At 58.4% G+C, this 21073-nt stretch overlaps 1 protein-coding gene across 4 annotated transcripts in view; it reads right to left on the reverse strand.

Annotated features, from left to right (window-relative positions):
• The window catches only part of EPHB2 (EPH receptor B2), a 150108-nt gene that overhangs the window by 72994 nt on the left and 56041 nt on the right, over positions 1-21073 (reverse strand). For all 4 annotated transcript variants that reach the window (XM_073656023.1, XM_073656024.1, XM_073656025.1 and 1 more), the window contains exons 2-3: positions 16978-17042; positions 2324-3008 (exon numbers count right to left, since the gene is read on the reverse strand). In XM_073656023.1, the coding sequence (XP_073512124.1) occupies positions 2324-3008; positions 16978-17042 (750 nt within the window). The remainder of the gene's footprint in view (positions 1-2323; positions 3009-16977; positions 17043-21073) is intronic.

A 21073-nucleotide genomic window follows, 5' to 3' on the forward strand; every position in this document is an offset into this window, starting at 1 on the left:
CCCTCATATCCTCCATGCAATATACAGCCCCTCATATCCTCCATGCAATATACAGCCCCTCATATCCTCCACGCAATATACAGCCCCTCATATCCTCCACGCAATATACAGCCCCTCATATCCTCCACGCAATATACAGCCCCTGATGTCCTCTACGCAATATACAGCCCCTCATATCCTCCATGCAATATACAGCCCCTCATATCCTCCACGCAATATACAGCCCCTCATATCCTCCACGCAATATACAGCCCCTGATATCTTCCATGCAATATACAGCCCCTGATGTCCTCTACGCAATATACAGCCCCTCATATCCTCCATGTAATATACAACCCCTCATATCCTCCATGCAATATACAGCCCCTGATGTCCTCTACGCAATATATAGCCCCTCATATCCTCCATGCAATATACAGCCCCTCATATCCTCCATGCAATATAGTACATATATACACTATATACAACCCCTCATTGTCCCAACTCCACATAATATACCACATATAATATTCAGCCCTCATATCCTCTATATAATAAACCCCATATAATACAACTCCTGGCAAAAACTCTGGAATCACCGGGCTCGGTGGATGTTCATTCAGTTGTTTAATTTTGTTGATGAAAAGCAGATCACAGACATGGCACAAAACTAAAGTCATTTCAAAAGGCAACTTTAGGGCTTTAAGAAACACTAAAAGAAATCAAGATTAAAAATGTGCTATTCAATAAGGGAAATTTTTTTTCAGACCAATCAGAAGGAAAAAATTATGGAATCACTCAATTCTGAGGAAAAAATGATGGAATCACCCTGTAAATTTTCATTTCCAAAACTAACACCTGCATCAAATTAGATCTGCTCGTTAGTCTGCATCTAAAAAGGAGTGATCACACCTTGGAGAGCTGTTGCACCAAGTGGACTGACATGAATCATGGCTCCAACACGAGAGATGTCAATTGAAACAAAGGAGAGGATTATCAAACTCTTAAAAGAAGGCAAATCATCACGCAATGTTGCAAAAGATGTTGGTTGTTCACAGTCAGCTGTGTCTAAAACCAGGGCCAAATACAAACATGGGAAGGTTGTTAAAGGCAATCATACTGGTAGACCAAGGAAGGCATCAAAGAATCAAGACCGGAAACTTAAAGCAATATGTCTCCAAAACAGGAAATGCACAACAAAACAAATGAGGAACGAATGGGAGGAAACTGGAGTCAATGTCTGTGACCGAACTGTAAGAAACCGCCTAAAGGAAATGGGATTTACAAACAGAAAAGCTAAACATAAGCCATCATTAACACCTAAACAGAAAAAAACAAGGTTACAATGGGCTAAGGAAAAGCAATCGTGGACTGTGGATGACTGGATGAAAGTCATTCAGTGATGAATCGCGAATCTGCATTGGGCAAGGTGATGATGCGGGAACTTTTGTTTGGTGCCGTTCCAATGAGATTTATAAAGATGACTGCATGAAGAGAACAAGCAAATCTCCACAGTCATTGATGATATGGGGCTGCATGTCAGGTAAAGGCACTGGGGAGATGGCTGTCATTACATCTTCAATAAATGCCCAAGTTTACATTGATATTTTGGACAGTTTTCTTATCCCATCAATTGAAAGGATGTTTGGGGATGATGATGATAATGCATCCTGCCATAGAGCAAAAACTGTGAAAACATTCCTTGAAAGAAGACACATAAGGTCAATGTCATGGGCTGCAAATAGTGCGGATCTCAATCCAATTCAAAATCTTTGGTGGAAGTTGGAGAAAATGGTCCATGACAAGGCTCCAACCTGCAAAGCTGATCTGGCAACAGCAATCAGAGAAAGTTGGAGCCAGACTGATGAAGAGTACTGTTTGTCACTCAGTACGTCCATGCCTCAGAGACTGCAAGCTGTTATTAAAGCCAGAGGTGGTGCAACAAAATACTAGTGATGTATTGGAGTGTTCTTTTGTGTGTTTCTTTTTCATGATTCCATAATTTTTTCCTTAGAATTGAGTGATTCCATAATTTTTTCCCTCTGCTTGGTCTGAAAAAAAATTACCCTTACTGAGTACCACATTTTTAATCTTGATTTCTTTTAGTGTTTCTTAAAGCCCTAAAGTTGCCTTTTGAAATGACTTTAGTTTTGTGCCATGTCTGTGATCTGCTTTTTTTCAACAACATTAAACAACTGAATGAACATCCTCCGAGCCCGGTGATTCCAGAATTTTTGCCAGGGATTGTATTCAGCCCTCATATCCTGTATATAATATACCACATATAATATTCAGCCCTCCATACCCACCATGTTGTACCCACCATATTGTAGGCCATATTTACCTCTGCAAACGGTTCCGTTCTCCACTGATTCGTACCCGGCTTTACACATGCAGCGCCCGATGGGCACCAGCCATTCTCCATCCCCGTTACAGTACAGTTTGATCGGAACATCCACCTCCTCCGCGTTGGATATACAACTCCCTCGAGCTGCCACCAAAGAGGTGCTCTCTGCTCCAGACAAGGTTTCCTGAAATACTGCACCATTTTGAATCACTCGCGGACACTTCCGGTAATAAACTCGCACGGCGATAAGAGACATACAGCCGCCATAGTCTTGGAATGCCAGGTAAAATCCATTCTTAGAAACTGGGCCAAAACTTCGCACCTCTGTGTTGATCTTCATCACCCGTCCCCCCAGATCCACCTGGGAGAAGCTCTCGTCAGCAGCTATGGTGTCCACCTTGGCCCAAGGGGTCTCCATCCAGAGTGGGTAAGTCTTGGTGGCAGAGTCACTATCTGATTCATAATAGTAAAGGTTAAAGGTCTCTTTACAGGAGCCGGGGACATTGGGGATGCTGCTACAATCCCGGACAGAGAACTTCATCTCCACGTGGATGCGGTGCGCCCCCCGACGTCGGATGTACTTGCTTCTCAACCAGTTGTTCTGACTGGACTCGAAGACGTTACACACTTGGTAGGTCCGGATGGTGTTCATGTTCTCATCGTAACCACTCACCTCTTCCCACTGCAAGAGAGGAACATACAGCATGAGTATACCGTCACAGACAGGACAACCCTCACCCCTCCGCAGGATCTACAACAGTGGACAAATAACATGGACAATGAAAACTTCAAAGTCATCAGGAGGAAATGGATCTTCAACCCACTAGGCAGCACCAGACACTTCGTAGCCGTGTGGGTTACCGGGCTCCTGGAGATCTGCATCCAAGAAGCCTTCTCCACAAGGATTGGGAGCTCGCCTTGGACAAGTGACGGGGAGACATGCTGAAGACAGAGCAACGGGCAGGACTCCACATAAATCACAAGTCACCTGCCACCGAGCGCGGCAATCTCCGTACCAGTCACCCACCGTAGCAAGTCACAGGGCGCAGAAGCAGCCAACACGGCCGACGAGGAACAGTCACAGGGCTCAGAAGCAACCAACACGGCCAACGGAATACGAGGAACAGTCACAGGATGTAGAAGCACCCAACACGGCCAACAGAATACGAGGAACAGTCACAGGGTGCAGAAGCACCCAACACGGCCCACGAAATACGAGGAAAAGTCACAGGGTGTAGAAGCACCCAACATGGCCCACGAAATACGAGGAACAGTCACAGGATGTAGAAGCACCCAACATGGCCCAAGAAATACGAGGAACAGTCACAGGATGTAGAGGCACCCAACACGGCCAACGGAATACGAGGAACAGTCACAGGGTGCAGAAGCACCCAACACGGCCCACGAAATACGAGGAAAAGTCACAGGGTGTAGAAGCACCCAACATGGCCCACGAAATACGAGGAACAGTCACAGGATGTAGAAGCACCCAACATGGCCCACGAAATACGAGGAACAGTCACAGGATGTAGAGGCACCCAACACGGCCAACGGAATACGAGGAACAGTCACAGGGCACAGAAGCACCCAACGAGGAACAGTCACAGGGCGCAGAAGCACCAGACACGGCCCGGGAGGAACAGTCACAGGGAGCAGAAGCACCCAACACGGCCCCGGAGGAACAGTCACAGGGAGCAGAAGCACCCAACATGGCCCACGGCGGACGAGGAACAGTCACAGGGCGCAGAAGCACCCAACACGGCCCACGGAATACGAGGAACAGTCACAGGGCTCAGAAGCAACCAACACGGCCAACAGAATACGAGGAACAGTCACAGGGTGCAGAAGCACCCAACACGGCCCACGAAATACGAGGAAAAGTCACAGGGTGTAGAAGCACCCAACATGGCCCACGAAATACGAGGAACAGTCACAGGATGTAGAAGCACCCAACATGGCCCAAGAAATACGAGGAACAGTCACAGGATGTAGAGGCACCCAACACGGCCAACGGAATACGAGGAACAGTCACAGGGTGCAGAAGCACCCAACACGGCCCACGAAATACGAGGAAAAGTCACAGGGTGTAGAAGCACCCAACATGGCCCACGAAATACGAGGAACAGTCACAGGATGTAGAAGCACCCAACATGGCCCACGAAATACGAGGAACAGTCACAGGATGTAGAGGCACCCAACACGGCCAACGGAATACGAGGAACAGTCACAGGGCACAGAAGCACCCAACGAGGAACAGTCACAGGGCGCAGAAGCACCAGACACGGCCCGGGAGGAACAGTCACAGGGAGCAGAAGCACCCAACACGGCCCCGGAGGAACAGTCACAGGGAGCAGAAGCACCCAACACGGCCCACGGCGGACGAGGAACAGTCACAGGGCGCAGAAGCACCCAACACGGCCCACGGAATACGAGGAACAGTCACAGGGTGTAGAAGCACCCAACACGGCAGACGAGGAACAGTCACAGGGCGCAGAAGCACCAGACACGGCCCCGGAGGAACAGTCACAGGGAGCAGAAGCACCCAACACGGCCCACGGCGGACGAGGAACAGTTACAGGGCGCAGAAGCACCCAACACGGCCAACGGAATACGAGGAACAGTCACAGGGTGCAGAAGCGCCCAACACGGTCCACGGCAGACGAGGAACAGTCACAGGGTGCAGAAGCACCAGACACGGCCCCGGAGGAACAGTCACAGGGTGCAGAAGCACCCAACACGGCCCACGGCGGACGAGGAACAGTTACAGGGCGCAGAAACACCCAACACGGCCCACGGGAATACGAAGAACAGTCACAGGGCGCAGAAGCCCCCGACACGGCCGACGAGTAACAGTCACAGGGAGCAGAAGCCCCCGACACGGCCGACGAGGAACAGTCACAGGGAGCAGAAGCCCCCGACACAGTCAACGGAATATGGGGAACAGTCACAGGGTGCAGGAGCACCCAACACGGCGGAAGAGGAACAGTCACAGGGAGCAGAAGCACCCAACACGGCCCACGGAATATGAAGAACAGTCACAGGGCGCAGAAGCGCCCAACACAGCCAATGGAATATGAGGAACAGTCACAGGGTGCAGAAGCACCCAACACGGCCAACGGGGAACAGTCACAGGGAGCAAAAGCACCAGACACGGGCCCGAAGGAACAGTCACATGGAGCAGAAACACCAGACACGGGCCTGGAGGAACAGTCACAGGGCGCAGAAACACCAGACACGGCCCACGTAATACGAAGAACAGTCACAGGGAGCAGAAGCACCCAACATGGCCGACGAGGAACAGTCACAGGGAGCAGAAGCACCCAACACAGTCAACGGGGAACAGTCACAGGGAGCAAAAGCACCAGACACGGGCCCGAAGGAACAGTCACATGGAGCAGAAACACCAGACACGGGCCTGGAGGAACAGTCACAGGGCGCAGAAACACCAGACACGGCCCACGAAATACGAGGAAAAGTCACAGGGTGTAGAAGCACCCAACATGGCCCACGAAATACGAGGAACAGTCACAGGATGTAGAAGCACCCAACATGGCCCACGAAATACGAGGAACAGTCACAGGATGTAGAGGCACCCAACACGGCCAACGGAATACGAGGAACAGTCACAGGGCACAGAAGCACCCAACGAGGAACAGTCACAGGGCGCAGAAGCACCAGACACGGCCCGGGAGGAACAGTCACAGGGAGCAGAAGCACCCAACACGGCCCCGGAGGAACAGTCACAGGGAGCAGAAGCACCCAACACGGCCCACGGCGGACGAGGAACAGTCACAGGGCGCAGAAGCACCCAACACGGCCCACGGAATACGAGGAACAGTCACAGGGTGTAGAAGCACCCAACACGGCAGACGAGGAACAGTCACAGGGCGCAGAAGCACCAGACACGGCCCCGGAGGAACAGTCACAGGGAGCAGAAGCACCCAACACGGCCCACGGCGGACGAGGAACAGTCACAGGGCGCAGAAGCACCCAACACGGCCAACGGAATACGAGGAACAGTCACAGGGTGCAGAAGCGCCCAACACGGTCCACGGCAGACGAGGAACAGTCACAGGGTGCAGAAGCACCAGACACGGCCCCGGAGGAACAGTCACAGGGTGCAGAAGCACCCAACACGGCCCACGGCGGACGAGGAACAGTTACAGGGCGCAGAAACACCCAACACGGCCCACGGGAATACGAAGAACAGTCACAGGGCGCAGAAGCCCCCGACACGGCCGACGAGTAACAGTCACAGGGAGCAGAAGCCCCCGACACGGCCGACGAGGAACAGTCACAGGGAGCAGAAGCCCCCGACACAGTCAACGGAATATGGGGAACAGTCACAGGGTGCAGGAGCACCCAACACGGCGGAAGAGGAACAGTCACAGGGAGCAGAAGCACCCAACACGGCCCACGGAATATGAAGAACAGTCACAGGGCGCAGAAGCGCCCAACACAGCCAATGGAATATGAGGAACAGTCACAGGGTGCAGAAGCACCCAACACGGCCAACGGGGAACAGTCACAGGGAGCAAAAGCACCAGACACGGGCCCGAAGGAACAGTCACATGGAGCAGAAACACCAGACACGGGCCTGGAGGAACAGTCACAGGGCGCAGAAACACCAGACACGGCCCACGTAATACGAAGAACAGTCACAGGGAGCAGAAGCACCCAACATGGCCGACGAGGAACAGTCACAGGGAGCAGAAGCACCCAACACAGTCAACGGAATATGGGGAACAGTCACAGGGTGCAGAAGCACCCAACACAGTCCATGGAATATGAGGAACAGTCACAGGGTGCAGAAGCACCCAACACGGCCCACGGCGGACGAGGAACAGTCACAAGGCACAGAAACACCAGACACGGGCCCGGAGGAACAGTCACAGGGCGCAGGAACACCAGACACGGCCCACGGAATACGAGGAACAGTCACAGGGAGCAGAAGCACCCAACACGGCCCACGGCGGACGAGGAACAGTCACAAGGCACAGAAACACCAGACACGGGCCCGGAGGAACAGTCACAGGGCGCAGAAGCACCAGACACGGCCCACGGAATACGAGGAACAGTCACAGGGAGCAGAAGCACCCAACACGGCCCACGGCGGACGAGGAACAGTCACAAGGCACAGAAACACCAGACACGGGCCCGGAGGAACAGTCACAGGGCGCAGAAACACCAGACACGGCCCACGGAATACGAGGAACAGTCACAGGGAGCAGAAGCACCCAACACGGCCAACGGAATACGAAGAACAGTCACAGGGAGCAGAAGCACCCAACACGGCCCATGGAATAAGAAGAACAGTCACAGGGAGCAGAAGTACCCAACACGGCCCATGGAATAAGAAGAACAGTCACAGAGTGCAGAAGCACCCAACACAGCCAACGGAATATGAGGAACAGTCACAGGGAGCAGAAGCACCAAACACGGCCCACGAGGAACAGTCACAGGGAGCAGCAGCACCAAAAACGGCCCACGAGGAACAGTCACAGGGAGCAGCAGCACCCAACACGGCCCACGAGGAACAGTCACAGGGAGCAGCAGCACCCAACACGGCCCACGAGGAACAGTCACAGGGAGCAGCAGCACCCAACACGGCCCAAGAGGAACAGTCACAGGGAGCAGAAGCACCCAACACGGCCCACGAGGAACAGACACAGGGAGCAGCAGCACCCAACACGGCCCACGAGGAACAGTCACAGGGAGCAGCAGCACCCAACACGGCCCACGAGGAACAGTCACAGGGAGCAGCAGCACCCAACACGGCCCACGAGGAACAGTCACAGGGAGCAGCAGCACCCAACACGGCCCACGAGGAACAGACACAGGGAGCAGCAGCACCCAACACGGCCCACGAGGAACAGACACAGGGAGCAGCAGCACCCAACACGGCCCACGAGGAACAGACACAGGGAGCAGCAGCACCCAACACGGCCCACGAGGGGAACACTCACAGGGCGCAGCAGCACCCAACACGGCCCACGAGTAACAGTCACAGGGAGTAGCAGCACCCAACACAGCCCACGGCGGACGAAGAACAGTCACAAGGCACAGAAGCACCAGACACGGCCCCGGAGGAACAGTCACAGGGCGCAGAAGCACCAGACACGGCCCCGGAGGAACAGTCACAGGGAGCAGAAGCACCAGACACGGCCCCGGAGGAGCAGTCTCAGGGAGCAGAAGTACCAGACACGGCCCCGGAGGAACAGTCACAGGGCGCAGAAGCCCCCGACACGGCCCACGGAATACGAGGAACAGTCACAGGGAGCAGAAGCACCCAACACGGCCCACGGCGGACGAGGAACAGTCACAAGGGGCAGAAACACCAGACACGGGCCCGGAGGAACAGTCACAGGGCGCAGAAACACCAGACACGGCCCACGGAATACGAGGAACAGTCACAGGGAGCAGAAGCACCCAACACGGCCAACGGAATACGAAGAACAGTCACAGGGAGCAGAAGCACCCAACACGGCCCATGGAATAAGAAGAACAGTCACAGGGAGCAGAAGCACCCAACACGGCCCATGGAATAAGAAGAACAGTCACAGGGAGCAGAAGCACCCAACACAGCCAACGGAATATGAGGAACAGTCACAGGGAGCAGAAGCACCAAACACGGCCCACGAGGAACAGTCACAGGGAGCAGCAGCACCCAACACAGCCCACAAGGAACAGCCACAGGACGCAGCAGCACCCAACACGGCCCACGAGGAACAGTCACAGGGAGCAGCAGCACCCAACACGGCCCACGAGGAACAGTCACAGGGAGCAGCAGCACCCAACACGGCCCACGAGGAACAGACACAGGGAGCAGCAGCACCCAACACGGCCCACGAGGAACAGACACAGGGAGCAGCAGCACACAACACGGCCCACGAGGAACAGACACAGGGAGCAGCAGCACCCAACACGGCCCACGAGGAACAGACACAGGGAGCAGCAGCACCCAACACGGCCCACGAGGGGAACAGTCACAGGGCGCAGCAGCACCCAACACGGCCCACGAGTAACAGTCACAGGGAGTAGCAGCACCCAACACAGCCCACGGCGGACGAAGAACAGTCACAAGGCACAGAAGCACCAGACACGGCCCCGGAGGAACAGTCACAGGGCGCAGAAGCACCAGACACGGCCCCGGAGGAACAGTCACAGGGAGCAGAAGCACCAGACACGGCCCCGGAGGAACAGTCACAGGGAGCAGAAACACCAGACAAGGCCCCGGAGGAGCAGTCTCAGGGAGCAGAAGCACCAGACACGGCCCCGGAGAAACAGTCACAGGGTGCAGAAGCACTAGACCCGTCCCCGGAGGAACAGTCACAGGGAGCAGAAGCACCAGACACGGCCCCGGAGGAGCAGTCACAGGGAGCAGAAGCACCAGACACGGCCCCGGAGGAACAGTCACAGGGCGGAGAAGCACCAGACAAGGCCCCGGAGGAACAGTCACAGGGCGCAGAAGCACCAGACACAGGCCCAGAGGAACAGTCACAGGGCGCAGAAACACCAGACACGGCCCCGGAGGAACAGTCACAGGGAGCAGAAGCACCAGACAAGGCCCCGGAGGAACAGTCACAGGGCGCAGAAGCACCAGACACAGGCCCAGAGGAACAGTCACAGGGCGCAGAAACACCAGACACGGCCCCGGAGGAACAGTCACAGGGAGCAGAAGCACCAGACACGGCCCCGGAGGAACAGTCACAGGGTGCAGAAGCACCAGACACGGCCCCGGAGGAACAGTCACAGGGTGCAGAAGCACCAGACACGGCCCCGGAGGAACAGTCACAGGGCGGAGAAGCACCAGACACGGCCCCGGAGGAACAGTCACAGGGTGCAGAAGCACCAGACACGGCCCCGGAGGAACAGTCACAGGGCGGAGAAGCACCCAACTCGGCCCACGGCGGACGAGGAACAGTCACAGGGCGCAGAAGCACCAGACAAGGCCCCGGAGGAGCAGTCACAGGGAGCAGAAGCACCAGACACGGCCCCGGAGGAACAGTCACAGGGAGCAGAAGCACCAGACACGGCCCCGGAGGAACAGTCACAGGGTGCAGAAGCACCAGACACGGCCCCGGAGGATTATTAAGTGGGAAAGGGAAGAGAGGAAAAGGTGTTAATGATGATTAAAATATAATCTTTATTGAAAATTGCTATTAAAATTAATTGTAAAATTACACAAAAACATACATTAACAAATGCACATAGGGACACCAGCTAGGAATTTTAGACAATGACCCACAAAGGCCCGGTTACGTAGTGAGGTTGGAAAGATCCTAAAGGGAATGCCTAACCCAGTCCCTTGTAATAAGTGGGTTATGGCTGGATATTTTACACATCAATTTCCCAATAGAAAAGTTTTTTTAAGAATGGCTGTCTCAATTGGAGTCAGATTTTATAGAAAAACTACAATCTGACCTAAAAATGATCCTCCTGATATGGCGGAAGAACTACCAGGCACGTGATCCATCTCAGATGAGTCTATGTGATCTGACAGCACCTATTGTGGGACCCATAGATCATCTATTATATTATGATGCCATAAATGTAATGGGTACATCTGTGGATATAGAAGATGGCCTCCAGATACTGGAACCTGTGGACAGGAGGATCACACCGTCCATCTATGCTACGGTCCACACCAGGCGGCCAAGGTCTACAGCCGCTGTAGTGATCGGTGCACGTGTTACAGGTGCAGACACACAGCGGCTGTATTGTCCTGCGGTGTCAACGCTATGGTCAGCATGACTCCATATAACTGCACATTATTATTCTATTGGCGTATATACATGATTCCCTATCCACCTTCACTATCATAACTTAGGACACGTCCCTGACGCGCGTTTTCCCCGGAGGAGCAGTCACAGGGTACAGAAACACCAGACACGGCGGATGAGGAACAATTACAGGGAGCAGAAACACCAGACACGGCCCCGGAGGAACAGTCACAGGGAGCAGCAGCACCAGACACGGCCCCAGAGGAGCAGTCACAGGGAGCAGAAACACCAGACACGGCCCCGGAGGAAAAGTCACAGGGCGCAGAAACACCAGACACGGCCCCGGAGGAACAGTCACAGGGAGCAGAAGCACCAGACACGGCCCCGGAGGAACAGTCACAGGGCGGAGAAGCACCAGACACGGCCCTGGAGGAACAGTCACAGGGAGCAGCAGCACCAGACACGGCCCCAGAGGAGCAGTCACAGGGAGCAGAAACACCAGACACGGCCCCGGAGGAAAAGTCACAGGGCGCAGAAACACCAGACACGGCCCCGGAGGAACAGTCACAGGGCGGAGAAGCACCAGACACGGCCCCGGAGGAACAGTCACAGGGCGCAGAAACACCAGACACGGCCCCGGAGGAACAGTCACAGGGAGCAGAACCACCCAACACGGCCCACTGTGGACGAGGAGCAGTCACAGGGCGCAGAAATACCAGACACGGGCCCGGAGGAACAGCCACAGGACGCAGAAATACCAGACACGGACCACGGAATACAAAGAACAGTCACAGGGTGCAGAACCACCCAACACTGCCAACGAGGAACAGTCACAGGGTGCAAAACCACCCAACACGGCCAACGAGGAACAGTCACAGGGAGCAGAAACACCCAACATGGCCAACGGAGGACGAGGAACAGTCAAGGGGTGAAGAAACACCCGACAGCTCTCGGCGAACAAGGAACAGTCACAGGGCGCAGAGACACCAGACACGGCCCACTGTGGACGAGGAGCAGTCACAGGGCGCAGAAACACCAGACAGGGCCCACTGTGGACAAGGAACAGTCACAGGGCACAGAAACACCAGACACGGCCCCGGAGGAACAGTCACAGGGCGCAGAAGCACCAGACACGGACCACGGAATACAAAACAGTCACAGGGTGCAGAACCACCCAACACGGCCAACGAGGAACAGTCACAGGGCGCAGAAGCACCAGACACGGCCCCGGAGGAACAGTCACAGGGCGCAGAAGCACCAGACAGGGCCCACTGTGGACAAGGAACAGTCACAGGGCACAGAAACACCAGACACGGCCCCGGAGGAACAGTCACAGGGCGCAGAAACACCAGACACGGACCACGGAATACAAAGAACAGTCACAGGGTGCAGAACCACCCAACACGGCCAACGAGAAACAGTCACAGGGCGCAGAAGCACCAGACACGGCCCCGGAGGAACAGTCACAGGGAGCAGAAGCACCAGACACGGCCCACTGTGGACGAGGAGCAGTCACAGGGCGCAGAAACACCAGACACGGCCCACTGTGGACGAGGAGCAGTCACAGGGCGCAGAAACACCAGACACGGCCCACTGTGGACGAGGAGCAGTCACAGGGCGCAGAAACACCAGACACTGCCCACTGTGGACGAGGAGGAGTCACAGGGCGCAGAAGCAGCAGACACTGCCCACTGTGGACGAGGAAAAGTCACAGGACGCAGAGACACCAGACACGGCCCACTGTGGACGAGGAGCAGTCACAGGGCGCAGAAGCACCAGACACGGCCCACTGTGGACGAGGAGCAGTCACAGGGCGCAGAAACACCAGACACGGCCTACTGTGGACGAGGAGCAGTCACAGGGCGCAGAAACACCAGACACAGCCCACTGTGGACGAGGAGCAGTCACAGGGCGCAGAGACCCCAGACACGGCCCACTGTGGACGAGGAGCAGTCACAGGGCGCAGAAACACCAGACAGGGCCCACTGTGGACGAGGAGCAGTCACAGGGCGCAGAAGCACCAGACACGGCCCACTGTGGACGAGGAGCAGTCACAGGGCGCAGAAGCAGCAGACACGGCCCACTGTGGACGAGGAGCAGTCACAGGGCGCAGAAGCAGCAGACAAGGCCCACTGTGGACGAGGAGCAGTCACAGGGCGCAGAAGCAGCAGACAAGGCCCACTGTGGACGAGGAGCAGTCACAGGGCGCAGAGACACCAGACACGGCCCACTGTGGACGAGGAGCAGTCACAGGGCGCAGAAACACCAGACACGGCCCACTGTGGACGAGGAGCAGTCACAGGGCGCAGAAACACCAGACACGGCCCACTGTGGACGAGGAGCAGTCACAGGGCGCAGAAACACCAGACAGGGCCCACTGTGGACGAGGAGCAGTCACAGGGCGCAGAGACACCAGACAGGGCCCACTGTGGACGAGGAGCAGTCACAGGGCGCAGAGACCCCAGACACGGCAAACTGTGGACGAGGAGCAGTCACAGGGCGCAGAGACCCCAGACACTGCCCACTGTGGACGAGGAGAAGTCACAGGGCGCAGAGACCCCAGACACGGCCCACTGTGGACGAGGAGCAGTCACAGGGCGCAGAAACACCAGACACGGCCCACTGTGGACGAGGAGCAGTCACAGGGCGCAGAGACCCCAGACACGGCCCACTGTGGACGAAGAGCAGTCACAGGGCGCAGAGACCCCAGACACGGCCCACTGTGGACGAGGAGTAGTCACAGGGCGCAGAGACCCCAGACACGGCCCACTGTGGACGAGGAGCAGTCACAGGGCGCAGAAACACCAGACAGGGCCCACTGTGGACGAGGAGCAGTCACAGGGCGCAGAAACACCAGACAGGGCCCACTGTGGACGAGGAGCAGTCACAGGGCGCAGAAACACCAGACAGGGCCCACTGTGGACGAGGAGCAGTCACAGGGCGCAGAGACCCCAGACAGGGCCCACTGTGGACGAGGAGCAGTCACAGGGCGCAGAGACCCCAGACAGTGCCCACTGTGGACGAGGAGCAGTCACAGGGCGTAGAGACCCCAGACACGGCCCACTGTGGACGAGGAGCAGTCACAGGGCGCAGAGACCCCAGACACGGCCCACTGTGGACGAGGAGCAGTCACAGGGCGCAGAGACCCCAGACACGGCCCACTGTGGACGAGGAGCAGTCACAGGGCGCAGAGACCCCAGACACGGCCCACTGTGGACGAGGAGCAGTCACAGGGCGCAGAGACCCCAGACAGGGCCCACTGTGGACGAGGAGCAGTCACAGGGCGCAGAAGCACCAGACAAGGCCCACTGTGGACGAGGAGCAGTCACAGGGCGCAGAGACCCCAGACACGGCCCACTGTGGACGAGGAGCAGTCACAGGGCGCAGAAACACCAGACACGGCCCACTGTGGACGAGGAGCAGTCACAGGGCGCAGAAACACCAGACACGGCCCACTGTGGACGAGGAGCAGTCACAGGGCGCAGAAACACCAGACACGGCCCACTGTGGACGAGGAGCAGTCACAGGGCGCAGAAGCAGCAGACACGGCCCACTGTGGACGAGGAGCAGTCACAGGGCGCAGAGACACCAGACACGGCCCACTGTGGACGAGGAGCAGTCACAGGGCGCAGAAACACCAGACACGGCCCACTGTGGACGAGGAGCAGTCACAGGGCGCAGAAACACCAGACACGGCCCACTGTGGACGAGGAGCAGTCACAGGGCGCAGAGACACCAGACACGGCCCACTGTGGACGAGGAGCAGTCACAGGGCGCAGAGACACCAGACACGGCCCACTGTGGACGAGGAGCAGTCACAGGGCGCAGAAACACCAGACACGGCCCACTGTGGACGAGGAGCAGTCACAGGGCGCAGAGACACCAGACACGGCCCACTGTGGACGAGGAGCAGTCACAGGGCGCAGAGACACCAGACACGGCCCACTGTGGACGAGGAGCAGTCACAGAGCGCAGAAACACCAGACACGGCCCACTGTGGACGAGGAGCAGTCACAGGGCGCAGAAATCGGCCTGACGGAGAGAATGTCGGCTCCGGGTCAGAACCGCAGATCGAACGCTGACAACACCAGGCCCAGAAACAATGGCAGTAAATTATATGGCAATGTGAACGGCGTCACTGAAAAGTAGAAACCATCCCGCAGCAGACCGGCGCTCAGACGACTGCGGGAAAGTGCGCGGCTCCGGGAGAAAAGCAGGAGGACACAAAAGCTCAAAAGCAAAAATTAGCTGCAACAGGAAAGGGTTAAAAATAGGACTAGTGTCTCTGGTGGTCTCTGGTAACATCCCCCCCACTTTGTGCTGTTACTTGGTTGCCATGACAACCTGCCTCCATTGCAAGTATCGCTACCAAATAAGCAGAAGAGACGTGAGGGGGAAGGGAGCGCGGCCGCATTGTGCGACTGTCACCGGGAAGCATGGCGGCCTCACTAATCCCAGAGTCCTCGCACCAGGCAGGTGCCCCCCGCGCTAATTAGGACCCTCGGCCTTTATCCTGCTCCTCTAATTAACATGCCGAGCGCTGGAGAGAGAACAATAACCCCCAGCCTCCTCAGTACCGCGCCCGGGGGTGGGCGGAGGAGACAGGGCCGCATTAGCAGACGAGGAGACCAGGCGGATGGGAGACTGAGCCCCCCCAGTAACCAGAGCCCCGCTACTGCCCCCCAGTAACCAGAGCCCCGCTACTGCCCCCCAGTAACCAGAGCCCCGCTACTGCCCCCCAGTAACCAGAGCCCTGCTACTGCCCCCCAGTAACCAGAGCCCCCCAGCAACCAGAGCCCCGCTACTGCCCCCCCAATAACCAGAGCCCCCCATCAACCAGAGCCCCGCTACTGCCCCCCCAGTAACCAGAGCCACCCCCAGTAACCAGAGCCCCGCTACTGCCCCCAAGTAACCAGAGCCCCGCTACTGCCCCCCCAGTAACTAGAACCCCGCTACTGCCCCCCCAATAACCAGAGCCCCGCTACTGCCCCCCCAATAACCAGAGCCCCGCTACTGCCCCCCCAGTAACTAGAGCCCCGCTACTGCCCCCCCAATAACCAGAGCCCCGCTACTGCCCCCCAATAACCAGAGCTCCGCTACTGCCCCCCAGCAACAAGAGCCCCGCTACTGCCCCCACAATAACCAGAGCCCCTCCAGTAACCAGAGCCCCGCTACTGCCCCCCCAGTAACCAGAGCCCCCCCCAGCAACAAGAGCCCTGCTACTGCCCCCACAATAACCAGAGCCCCTCCAGCAACCAGAGCCGCGCTACTGCCCCCCAATAACCAGAGCCCCTCCAGCAACCAGAGCCGCGCTACTGCCCCCCAATAACCAGAGCCCCTCCAGCAACCAGAGCCACGCTACTGCCCCCCAATAACCAGAGCCCCTCCAGCAACCAGAGCCGCGCTACAGCCCCCCAATAACCAGAGCCCCACCCAGTAACCAGACCCCCAATAACCTGAGCCCCACTACTGCCCCCTAAAAACCAGAGCCCCACTACTACCCCCCAAAGTCATGAGCTCCTGGCAGAGGTCGGTCTCCACCTTGTGACACTTGGGCCTTGTTCACACGCAGCGTTTTTCCTTAATTGTTTTACCCAGAGAAAACAACGAAGAAAATAACACTGCAACAAACAGGAATAAAACAAGCTAATAATCAGAACAAGGAGACAACAGCAGACGCCGCAGCGGCAACAGGCGACGCAGCAGCAGGCGACGCAGCAGCAGGCGACGCAGCAGAGAAAAGAACAGCAGACGCCGCAGCAGACGCCGCAGCAGACGCCCACGATTTGAACACCGCACTTTTACTGCCAACAGAGCGGATTTTAGCTGCAAAAGAAAACGCTGCATGTGAACAAAGCCTTGAGATGTGATACCAGTGCGGGCCATGGTCCGGAGGGGCCGGATCTGCCCTATGACGCAGTCACTCACCCCCGATAGCGGGTGTACGGTCCAGCCCAGCTCCGCCGTCGCCGTCGTGGAATCCATTAACGTTTCTGAAAAATACACAGAAGTAAAAATCAATGAGAGGGGCGAGGACACAAGATCTCACAGAAGTAGAGGTGACCCCCCTACTACAGCGCACACACCCCCCCACCCCCTACTACAGCACACACACCCCCCACCCCCCTACTACAGCGCACACCCCCCCCACCCCCTACTACAGCACACATCCCCCCCACCCCCCTACTACAGCGCACACCCCCCCCAACCCCTACTACAGCACACACACCCCCACCCCCCTACTACAGCACACACACCCCCCACCCCCCTACTACAGCACACACACCCCCCTACTACAGCACACACACCCCCCACCCCCCTACTACAGCACACACACCCCCCACCCCCCTACTACAGCACACACACCCCCCACCCCCCTACTACAGCACACACACCCCCCACCCCCCTACTACAGCACACACACCCCCCACCCCCCTACTACAGCGCACACCCCCCCCACCCCCTACTACAGCACACCCCCCCCCACCCCCTACTACAGCACACACACCCCCCCACCCCCTACTACAGCGCACACACCCCCCCACCCCCTACTACAGCACACACACCCCCCACCCCCCTACTACAGCACACACACCCCCCACCCCCCTACTACAGCACACACACCCCCCACCCCCCTACTACAGCACACACACCCCCCTACTACAGCGCACACACCCCCCCACCCCCTACTACAGCACACACACCCCCCACCCCCCTACTACAGCGCACACCCCCCCACCCCCTACTACAGCACACACACCCCCCCACCCCCTACTACAGCACACACACCCCCCACCCCCCTACTACAGCGCACACCCCCCAAACCCCCTACTACAGCACACACACCCCCCCACCCCCTACTACAGCACACACACCCCCCACCCCCCTACTACAGCGCACACCCCCCCCACCCCCTACTACAGCACACACACCCCCCACCCCCCTACTGCAGCACACACCCCCCCCACCACCCCCCTACTACAGCACACACCCCCACCACAGCACACACATACCCCCACCACCCCCCTACTACAGCACACACACACCCCCACCACCCCCCTACTACAGCACACACCCCCACCACCCCCCTACTACAGCACACACCCCCACCACCCCCCTACTACAGCACACACCCCCCCACCCCCCTACTACAGCGCACACACCCCCCCCACCCCCCTACTACAGCACACACCCCCCCCACCCCCCTACTACAGCACACACACCCCCCACCCCCCTACTACAGCACACACACCCCCCACCCCCCTACTACAGCACACACCCCCCCCACCACCCCCCTACTACAGCACACACCCCCACCACAGCGCACACACACCCCACCCCCCTACTACAGCACACACATACCCCCACCACCCCCCTACTACAGCACACACACACCCCCACCACCCCCCTACTACAGCACACACACCCCCCACCCCCCTACTACAGCACACACCCCCCCACCCCCCTACTACAGCGCACACACACCCCCCACCCCCCTACTACAGCGCACACACCCCCCACCCCCCTACTACAGCACACACCCCCCCTACTACAGCACACACCCCCCCCACCCCCCTACTACAGCACACACCCCCCCCACCCCCCTACTACAGCACACACACCCCCCACCCCCCTACTACAGCACACACACCCCCCACCCCCCTACTACAGCACACACACCCCCCACCCCCCTACTACAGCACACACCCCCCCCACCCCCCTACTACAGCACACACACCCCCCACCCCCCTACTACAGCACACACCCCCCCACCCCCCTACTACAGCGCACACACCCCCCACCCCCCTACTACAGCACACACCCCCCCTACTACAGCACACACCCCCCCACCCCCCTACTACAGCACACACACCCCCCACCCCCCTACTACAGCACACACACCCCCCACCCCCCTACTACAGCACACACCCCCCCCACCCCCCTACTACAGCACACACACCCCCCCACCCCCCTACTACAGCACACCCACCCCCCACCCCCCCCTACTACAGCACACCCCCCCACCACCCCCCTACTACAGCACACACACCCCCCACCCCCCCTACTACAGCACACACACCCCCCACCCCCCCTACTACAGCACACACACCCCCCACCCCCCTACTACAGCACACACACCCCCCACCCCCCTACTACAGCACACACACCCCCCACCCCCCTACTACAGCACACACACCCCCCACCCCCCTACTACAGCACACACCCCCCCCCACCCCCCTACTACAGCGCACACACCCCCCCACCCCCCTACTACAGCGCACACCCCCCCCACCCCCCTACTACAGCACACACCCCCCCCACCCCCCTACTACAGCACACACCCCCCCCACCCCCCTACTACAGCACACACCCCCCCCACCCCCCTACTACAGCACACACACCCCCCACCCCCCTACTACAGCACACACCCCCCCCACCCCCCTACTACAGCACACACACCCCCCACCCCCCTACTACAGCACACACACCCCCCACCCCCCTACTACAGCACACACACCCCCCACCCCCCTACTACAGCACACACACCCCCCACCCCCCTACTACAGCACACACCCCCCCCACCCCCCTACTACAGCACACACCCCCCCCACCCCCCTACTACAGCACACACCCCCCCCACCCCCCTACTACAGCACACACCCCCCCCACCACCCCCCTACTACAGCACACACCCCCACCACCACCCCCCTACTACAGCACACACCCCCACCACCCCCCTACTACAGCACACCCACCCCCCACCCCCCCCTACTACAGCACACCCCCCCACCACCCCCCTACTACAGCACACACACCCCCCACCCCCCCTACTACAGCACACACACCCCCCACCCCCCCTACTACAGCACACACACCCCCCACCCCCCTACTACAGCACACACACCCCCCACCCCCCTACTACAGCACACACACCCCCCACCCCCCTACTACAGCACACACACCCCCCACCCCCCTACTACAGCACACACCCCCCCCACCCCCCTACTACAGCACACACACCCCCCTACTACAGCACACACACCCCCCACCCCCCTACTACAGCACACACACCCCCCCACCCCCTACTACAGCGCACACCCCCCCACCCCCTACTACAGCACACACACCCCCCCACCCCCCTACTACAGCACACACACACACACCCCCACCCCCCACTACAACACCCCCCCACTACAGCACACACCCCCTCAGCACCCCCCCTACTACAGCACACCCCCCACTACTACAGCACCCACCCACCCCCGACACCCCTCCTACAGCACACATACACCCCCTACTACAGCACACACCCCCTACTACAGCACACACCCCCCACTACAGCACCCCCCCACTACAGCACACACCCCCTCACTACAGCACACACCCCCCACTACAGCACACACCCCCCACTACAGCACACACCCCCTCACTACAGCATACACACCCCACAGCACCCCCCCCCACTACAGCACACCCCCCACTACTACAGCACCCACCCACCCCCGACACCGCTCCTACAGCACACATACACCCCCTACTACAGCACACACCCCCTACTACAGCACACACCCCCCACTACAGCACACACCCCCCACTACAGCACACACCCCCCACTACAGCATACACACCCCACTACAGCACCCACCCACGACACCCCTCCTACAGCACACACACCCCCACCACCCCCCTACTACAGCACACACCCCCCCCCACTCCCCTACTACAGCACACACACACACACCCCCACCCCCCACTACAACACCCCCCCACTACAGCACACAATCCCTCAGCACCCCCCCTACTACAGCACACCCCCCACTACTACAGCACCCACCCACCCCCGACACCCCTCCTACAGCACACATACACCCCCTACTACAGCACACACCCCCTACTACAGCACACACCCCCCACTACAGCACACACCCCCCACTACAGCACACACCCCCCACTACAGCACCCCCCCACTACAGCACACACCCCCTCACTACAGCACACACCCCCCACTACAGCACCCCCCCAC

Source organism: Phyllobates terribilis, unplaced genomic scaffold (genome assembly GCF_046119375.1).
Source record: "Phyllobates terribilis strain yellow unplaced genomic scaffold, ASM4611937v1 Scaffold_12__6_contigs__length_324123572, whole genome shotgun sequence".
Classification (NCBI taxonomy): domain Eukaryota; kingdom Metazoa; phylum Chordata; class Amphibia; order Anura; family Dendrobatidae; genus Phyllobates; species Phyllobates terribilis.